Source organism: Hibiscus syriacus, unplaced genomic scaffold (assembly GCF_006381635.1).
Source record: "Hibiscus syriacus cultivar Baekdansim isolate YM2019G1 unplaced genomic scaffold, ASM638163v2 tig00110890_pilon, whole genome shotgun sequence".
In the NCBI taxonomy this organism is placed as follows: Eukaryota; Viridiplantae; Streptophyta; class Magnoliopsida; order Malvales; family Malvaceae; genus Hibiscus; species Hibiscus syriacus.
This window is the reverse complement of record NW_024062900.1, coordinates 406,192-415,249: the sequence shown is the minus strand read 5'-3', so window position 1 is coordinate 415,249 and position 9,058 is coordinate 406,192. Positions and strand designations below refer to the sequence as shown.

The 9,058-nt window shown below is 32.5% G+C and overlaps 1 protein-coding gene across 1 annotated transcript; it reads left to right on the top strand.

Moving 5' to 3' along the window:
* Positions 1 to 1,469: 1,469 nt before the first annotated feature.
* LOC120144482 lies at positions 1,470 to 2,418 on the top strand. Its single transcript, XM_039158519.1, has 2 exons — positions 1,470 to 1,708; positions 1,819 to 2,418. The coding sequence occupies exons 1-2, from the start codon at positions 1,484 to 1,486 to the stop codon at positions 2,134 to 2,136; spliced, it is 543 nt and encodes a 180-aa protein (XP_039014450.1). The 5' UTR covers positions 1,470 to 1,483; the 3' UTR covers positions 2,137 to 2,418.
* The last annotated feature ends 6,640 nt before the right edge of the window (positions 2,419 to 9,058 follow it).

The following is a 9,058-nucleotide window of genomic DNA, read 5'->3' as shown; positions in this document are numbered from 1 at the left end:
TGGAGACTAGATGCGAGCAGTCATAGGGATCCGTGGCCTAGGGTTAGGGCTTAGCTCTTCTACCATTGGCTTAAGGAGGTTTAGGCGTTTTGCTTCTTCAACAGTTCGACGGGGCCTCCTTGTTCAGAGCTTCTGTAGTCTGAAATTAGCGGAAAAAGAAAATGAAAATAACAAAGGGGAAAAGGCAGTGTCTTCGCAATCACGTTACAAGAAAATAATTAAAAAATGAATATATATTTTAATTTCCCTCCAATTTCATGGTTTGAATGTTTTATGGTTCTAGTAGCGTTTGTTGGAAAAAAAGCTGCAACAGATGAAATCTATTGCGGCGTTTGTAAAAAACCGCCGCTAAAGCACTATACTATTTGCGGCGTTCGTGAGAAAAACGCCACTATAGGTGTCCTCTATTACGGTGTTTGTGTAAAAACGCCGCTAAAATTCTAATATGTTACGGCGTTTATTGAAAAAAATGCCACTATAGGTTAATCCTATTACGACGTTTGTATAAAAACGCTGCAAAAGTACCAATTTATTGCGGCGTTTATTGAAAACACCACTACAGATGGACCTATTGTGGCGTTTCTATAAAAACGTCGCTAAATTACTACTCTGTTGCGGCGTTTGTCGAATAAACGCCACTAAAGATGAACATATTGCGTCGTTTGTTGAAGAAGCGCTGCTAACATTTCCATTTGTGGCGTTTGGAATGTAAACGCCACTATATATTTAAAATGGGTGGTGTTTACTCTCAAAACGCCGCTAAAGAACAGTTTTGCTGGTGAATCTTACGTTACCAATTTGATAATAAAAATTCTTTATGTACTAACATGGGAGAAGGTACCTAGTTCATATGCCAATTTTAAAATAAATTTTTTCCTGGATACCAATTTGATAGAATGTACCTAATTTACATACCAAATGAACATTTAATTTTTTTTTTACTTTATTCTAATAACATGTATAATTTATGATTTAACCATGAGATCTAACAATTCAAAAATTATATATTTAAATATGATGAATTAAAATAATAAAATAAAAATATAGTTTATACATACTATTAAAGTTAATAATAAAATGTAAATTGCATGAACCGAACGACTTCAAGTGGTAAAGGAATTATTGTTATTCCTTAGGTCTCAGGTTTGATCACTAAGGATGTCAGGATATGAGCGTTCAATGTCAATTGATTAAGAGTTATCTTTAAGCATATATTGTCTTATACTTACCACATATTAATAAAAAATAATAAATTATAAATTAATGTTCTTAATGATTATTGCCTAAGTTAAAATCAAAATTCTAAAATCTAAAAATATGAAATTAAAAGCGTAAATGTATTCTAGAATCTTCATGGCCATGTAGATAACAATCAACGTGTACATCCCTTTAATGACTAATGAGTTAAGAACTAAATATTAAAAAAAATGGTAAAGAGTGGAGAGACGAGAAACAAATGAGACCAAAATCGTGCGATTTGGGGATGGAGCCCAACACGGTTTCGGCACGTTTCGCGCTATTGCTTCAACTTGCGTATAAATACATGCCACTTGTGGGAAGGAAAAGGAAAAGGAAAAAGAAAAAGAAAAAAAAAGGGAAAACATTCGACTTGTGCAGGGAGGGTGAAGAAGCCATGACCGGAAAAAAGCAAGCGGAGGAGAAGGATGCCGGAAAGGAGGACCACAAGCTGAATCAAAGGAAGATTGAGGTTGAACTTGAAATTTTCCTTTTCAAAAACTCATGCTTAATTTCCTTTGAATTTTTTTAACCTGGAATTCTTATAACGCCTTGCTTTTGATCTTTGTTTTACGATTACAGAAGAAGTGGAAGGAAAAGGTGAAATTCTTCGGAGGACTGGCAGCTAAGATGACTGCTGTGCAAGCAGAGCTGATAGGTGAAATGGACAAGAATCTGCCGGAACTCGGATCCGACACGAACTCACCGAATCTTCAACCTCTGCAACTCACTGTTGACCAGCTCCGAAAGGTCAACGCGCTGGCCACTCTGTTGAACGACGAGGTCGAAGATTTTGTCGATGAATTTCTCGATGAAATTCAGAAGGCTGATCAAGATGATTCTCCTCCCCCCCCCCCAAATATGAAATATTCTGATTTTATTTTTGGATACATGCCCTAAATTTGGATCTTCTTTTGGTAGTTTTTTTGGTTTATGTTATTTTTGTTAGGGTATCAAATAGCGTTTCGAAAACGCTACAACGGCCGTGATATTACGGTTGTGTCACCGTCCGAAATCGTTATTAGTTGTTTTTGTGGTGGGTCATAGATTCACACAAATTACGGTCGATTGCCCCCGTAATTTAACGGTAAACGGACGATTGCGTCGATAACGGGACATAATCGCCGTTATTTCAACCGTTATTGCAAAAAAAATTAAAGAAAGATTTTTTGTGTTCATCGTCATTAAAATTGTATTTTTTTTTCTTTTCAAATTTACGTTTTTTTATATATGTATGTTGAGATTCAAAAAAAAAAAAGAAAAAAGAAAATGGGAAAGTAAAAGTAAAATTAAAGAACGAACCTATTTTGTGGGTCTCGTCGGAGTGGAGTTCATTGTAATCGGAGAAAGAAATCTTCATCGGAACTTAATATTGTTGAAGAAAAAAAAATCATTCACGCTCTGGATTTATGGTAGAACATGTTATGATTTTGGAGTTTTTTTGCTTGATTTTGATATTGAGTGTAGAGAGAAGAGAGCAGAAAAAAATGAGGAAGAAAGGAGAGACTAGAGAAGGAGAACGTGCGAGGTGGGTGAGGGAGGGATATAATTTAGGATTAAAATATTTATGGGTTATTAGGTTTAAAACAAAACATTTTGGGCTCATGTTTTTAAAGTAAATTATAAAATATATCTTTAAAGAATATATTAATTTTTTATCCTTTCACTTTTTAAAATTTATAATTTAATATATAATTTTGAATGTAAACTTTAATTTTTATTTAATTTAATCATAATTTCAGTAATTTAAATAATAATGTGTTCACAATGTTATCATGAATTAATTATCTTATCCTATTACCGAAATTTTAAAGTTTTTTATATGGTTAAACTATATTATATATGTCATTTTAGCTTAGAAAACATTCTAAAAATTATTAAAAATGACTCTTTATAATTATAATTATAATTATTATGTTTTATGATAAGTTGTGCGAAATTTAAAATAATTCACGATCGCGGCACCTGCAGTGACCGCGATAGCATCCGTTATGTCCGCAATCGCGATAAACCCGACGCGACCTGAAACGCGGTCGAAAACGCTATTTAAATCCCTGTTTTTGCCAGCAAGCTTTTCATCTCACATATGACTGATAAAGAGTTTGTTATCTTAATCCTTTTCATTCCATAAAATCCATTGGTGGAGTAATAAAAATAAAAATAAAAGATTCCCGGATCGAACCTTATTCTTCCATCAACCTGAATCTTTTCTTTTTAGTTATTGATTTTTGTGTTGTTGGATTGTAGGGATCGAAGAAGTGGAATATTCCAAGTAGCAAGTTCTTGTTTTCCCATTTGCTTAATCTGTCAGTGTGTAAGTCTGTACTGTGCTTTTTGTCTTAGAAGCTTAATTTGATTTGTCAGGGTTGAATATGCAGAAAAAGCTTGTTGTCGTCGTGGTACTTATTTACTTTAAATAAATTATTATGCTAAATGATGATTCTGTGCTCGACTCTTTGATTATGAATGTGGTGAATTATGATTGTTGTTAAGATTCTTTCTAGTACCTGCTTTGTTTTTCTTCTTTCTTTGGCATAAATTATTATGTACTTAGAAACCTTAAATCCCTTTTGGAAAACCTCATTTGTTGTTATTGATTCAAACAAGTCCTAAGATTGTTTTGAAAAATCTTGAAACCTCGAATATTCTTTTAAATATAAAACTCGAATTTTTTTAAACAATTGTTTGGTTGCTGAGAGAAAGGAGAGATTATTATTATTAGATTATTTTGAAATGATTGTTTGAGTAGCGATAAAATGAAGAAAGTATATATTTTTTGAATTCTTTTAAAACTATTGTTTGACCGTCAAGAATATTGTTTGGTTGTCGGGAAAATAAAGCAAATGGATGTTTGATTGCTAAAAAAAATGGGAAAATAAAATTTGAAGTAAAATATATATAATAAAATTTAATTTTAATTAAATAGAAATATTTTATAAATTTAGACTTAACAAATATCACATGCCCCGAATCCCCGATATAATTAATTAACACTTTTTTATGGATGAGATAAGAAATAATATAATTATAATTTAAATATTTATTTTAATAAAAAATCAATACCTATAAAATACATAACATAAGCATTCCATTGAATCTTCAAAACCCTAGTCAAAGAGAGATTTTCCCTCAAAGAATCTGAATACCCTAGTTTAACATGAGTCTGTCATGAATTCAATTATAGAATTTATTTGGAATTGAAACTATAAGTTTTTCCTTTAGAATTATTACATTGAAAAGAAATAATTATTACATCATGGGTTTTGTTTTCCTATTTGATTTCGATTAAAAGGGTTAAGAGCCCTTAAGAGAGTTCACCAAGTGTGTGTTACTAGAGACGCAATAATACTAAGGTTGATTGGATGTTAATCAATAGTTATTAATGAATTAAATCTCTAAACAAAATCCCACAAATTTAAATACATTCATCGGACTACATAAACAATTTTTTGTATTATTATATACTCTTTTCTTGAACTGCATATTATATGAAGTGTTCTGATAGTCTCCACAAGTATTATAACCATACGCTCCAATAGAACATGTAAAGCTACACGCAAGGCTAGGCTGGGCGGCGTGGTCCCAACTCCACACACACACATGCACATGGTTTCTCCAGGTACTGTAGGTCAAATAATATATTCAATGCATTGATGCCTTCATGAAACGACATTAAGATGAAATAAGTTTTGTGGATACCCGTTTTTGTCCGGGTCTTTCTTTTCTTTTGTTATATATTATTTATATTTAAATTATTATTATTAGTATTATTAGTTTATTATTAATATTTTATTTACAATTTTAATATACAAATTTTGCAGGCTCAATCCCGGAGCCTAACACCAAAGCCCAATTTGCTAATCCAATCATTAGACTTGGACTCTACCCACTGGACTGTGACCTGACCCGATGTGGCTTGTTTGGGAAAATCCTAAACACATTAGGGTTTTAACCCTAACTCATCAGCCAGCCAACTGCCGCCTCTGGCTGTTTAGCTTCCCCAGCCTTGCGTGGTCTTCACCGGTCACTCCCGAGCCGAGTGAGCCGCTGGTGATTTCTCGAGTTACTGCCAATCTCTCCAGTCCATCCATCATCCACAGTGACCCTCAACAGTGAGATAGCAGAGAAATCAATGAAAAATTAGAAAAAAAATCCAAGCAAATCTCATCAAATCCAAGAGATGGCATCATGAGTATAGGGATATCATTCCCTACGAACTCAACCATCCATCAGTCAGAAGATATCAACACATGCATCAATAAAAGAAGAAAAATAACCCAAGCAAAAATAATAAAAAGAACCGAGATCCATTCGAACCATAACCGAGAAGAAAAGAAAAGAGGAGTATGAGAGGATAATACCTTCGTCGGAGGAGTGCCGAGAAGTCAAGTGGTCGCAGGAGTTCAAAGCTTTCGAGAGGTATAATCTTAGATCTAGGGTTGTTAGGTGGTTTTTAGATGAAAATGGTTTAGGTTTCGGGTAGAGGAAGGTGAGGATATGCTTTTGGGACCATCTGGTCCCTCCGGTCGCTGCTTGCTGCCGCAAGCTCAGCCGGGTCCCTCTCTCCGATGAGAGGAGTTTGAGAGATTTTTGAATCTCTCTCTCCTCTCTATTTTGATAAGAAATGAGAAATGGGGATGAATGGGTAAGCAAGCCCGATTTTGGGCCTTATATATCATTAGTGAAACGACGTAGTTTCACAGGGGGCCTTCTGTGTATTTTAGCTTGCGGGGTAACTACAATCTAGGTCCTTCCTCATCTGTAATTTGTTATTTTGGCCATTAATGGAAATGCATTCTATTTTAATTTCAAGCTCTCATGTTTCATATTTCTATTTTAGTCCTTATTATGTGTTATATTATTTATTTATTTATTTTTTGCTAATGTTCGACTCTGGTTTTTATATTCGTAAATGTTTCATTTTCGTCCCTGTCTAGTTATTATGCATTTTTGCTAATCTTTCGGATTTTGTCTTATATTTTTGTTTTATTTTATTTTAATCCCCATTTGTAACTGCAATTATTATGAGAATATTTGAATGCAGTCATAGCATTCATGCAAGTTCACATTCTAGTCCATGTTTGTTTGTGTTTATTATTTATGGTGTTTTTGACTTCTGCTTCAATGTTTATATAACACTCATTTTGGTCCTTAAATAAAGTTTAGAATATAAAGACTTAAATCCTATAGGTTTAATTTTATTTTATTTTAAGTCATTATATGTTGATTCTGAAACATCTATGTTTATGGGTTTATTACACATCTAGACTTTTATTACTTTATTTTTGTGGTTTGGTCCTATCCTTAGTTTTACTTTAATCTTAATTAATCAGGTGCACTACAATTTGATTATCTCTAAATATGGTTTTGTATTCTCTTGTAGATTGCTTGCGTTTGTTTATATTTTTCGTTTATTGTTTGTATCTATGATATTATATTTGCATGCATGTATGTATTTTACAAATTTTGACCTTATATCTATTTATATCCATGTATATGATGTAAATTTAGTTTGATCTCATTTATTTATTTATTTATTTATTTATTTATTTCATAAAGGACCCGTTAGTTAATGTTTTATTACATACTTGATTATAATATTTTGCAAATATTTTATCCTTTATATTTTATTAGGTATACGTGCATCTTATAAATATTTCAATATATATATTCTAATTATTTTATGTTATATGTTAACTTGTTGCTCGGAAAATTTCAAGAACAATGATTTGTAGAATGGGCGTGGAAAGCATTACTTGATCGAAGTATTGCTTGGTCGAAGTATTGCAATCCAATACGACATTCGAACCAAATAAGGACTTGAAATAAATTAATTGTATTTTGCTAATTATTAATTCATTCCATTTTAAACATTGCAAAGGTCTCTGAATAATAATTTATTTCATTTCATGTAAATTATCAATCTTCGTTCTACATTTTATATTCGATTCATTTTTTTTTTGTTAATCAATTTATTTTGTTGTATGTAAACATCAATTTTATATATATATTCAATTCGTGTTTTATCAAAGAGAGAATATTTTTTACGGATAAGAAATAGTCGAAATAGTTTTCCCGATGGAAGATTACTAATTTCGAGATTTCTTTTCGAGTTAAAGAATTTTCTCTATTTATTTAATTCGAATCAAATTAATTATATCTTATTAAATGGATCATCGGTTAACTTTACATTCGATTCATCATTTCTACCATTTACGACGACATGTAAGCGACACAATATTAATTTTGGGCGTTGTGGGGGTGCTAATCCTTCCCCACGCGTAACCGACTCTCGAACCCGTTTTTTATTTGAATCTTTGGTAAATGCATATCAGTTTTTTTTGTCTAAAAATGATTTTTCTTAAAATTGTTTTAAAAGACGTTTTTAGGTATTCGACCTACCTAACCCAAAGGTCAATGGCGACTCTCTTTCTATTTAATTCAAATTAATCCAAAATCACCAAGTTTTTCAAATTAAAGTCATAATCGTTTTTTAAATAATAATTTAATTGTTTTACCTAAAAATGGTTATGACAGCTTGGCGACTCTGCTGGGGACTTTTTTTAGAGAGTCAAGTTGTATGTCGCTTACACGTTGTCGTTTTGGTGAAAATTATGAGTTCGAGTCTTTAGTTAACTTATGATTCATTTATTGAAGTTTTTAATTGCTTCATTTTTAATCATTATACTAACATTTGAATTTTTGCTTTCAGATCGATCCAGGTTTTGTCAAGTTTTATTTCTTTTTCATTTTTGAGTTAAAGGTAGGTACGTTCCTCCTCACACACATCACTGCATTTGCATAACATAAGTTCTAGACACGAGCTTGATCCAAATTAGTTCGGGTGAATGCTTTACTCTCGTAAGAATTTATTCTTCGTATGAGTTTTAGCAAATAACCCATGGTATACATACCTTATACCTTCGTAGGGATTTATTCCTCGTATGGGTATAAGGCAGTGAATCCCCTCAAATTGAACTTGTTCCGTTCGAAACCTGAAATGGGTGAGGATCGAGAGTCTGGCAGCCAAGGGGGCACCGATATCAAGGACAATTCGAGCACCATTTCCTCATAGAGCCGGAACCCTACATGTAGTGAATTATAGAACGGTCACCCTAGGTATAGTCATACTGAACCTCTGTCCGTCAGTAGGTACCCAAATTAGGTATACACAAAGGAGGAGTGCTTCTAAACCTTTCCTTTTTGCTTTAAATTTTGTTAAATAATTACATGCGAACTAGATACCATCCAGTTAGGATTAATTTCTTGAAAAATTATTTTGGGTAGATAGCATGTCCAGGCATGAATGTTATTTAATTAAAGCATGTTCGGGTAGATATCATGACGGGGTAGGTGTTATATTTACATGCAGATATCATCTTTTAATTCTATCGATTATCTTATTTATGCTAACTCATTTTTCTCTGTTGTTTGTGTTACTAACTCATTTTTCTCATTTGTTTGTGTCATTTTTCATCATTCTTTGCATGACATTGCATCATCATCATGACATAATGCGAGATTGTTGATCCGTAAAGGGATATTCAAGAGAAAATTTTCACAAGAAGAAATAAAAATTTTCAATCAAGCAGTCTCATATATAGACATACATTAAAGGCTAAAAGGATTTCAGAGTACAAGAATGAGATTTGTTCAAATATTGTGCATCATTCGAGATTGATATGATGATCCATTAATTTGAGGAATAATCCAACAGTGGAGTTTTACCTATAATCATATCATCGATAGTCATCAAGGAGCGACGCAATGACTTTAGCACTGCTGAGGTATTAACGGAGTAAGTTTACAGAGCATTGAGGGG

What these genes read in the sequence shown, in the direction of transcription:
- LOC120144482 (XM_039158519.1), top strand. Translation starts at nt 1,484, where the DNA reads ATGGAGCCCAACACGGTTTCGGCACGTTTCGCGCTATTGCTTCAACTT. An exon ending in TGAATCAAAGGAAGATTGAG is followed by an intron (nt 1,709 to 1,818) that starts GTTGAACTTGAA and finishes TTACGATTACAG; the next exon opens with AAGAAGTGGAAGGAAAAGGT.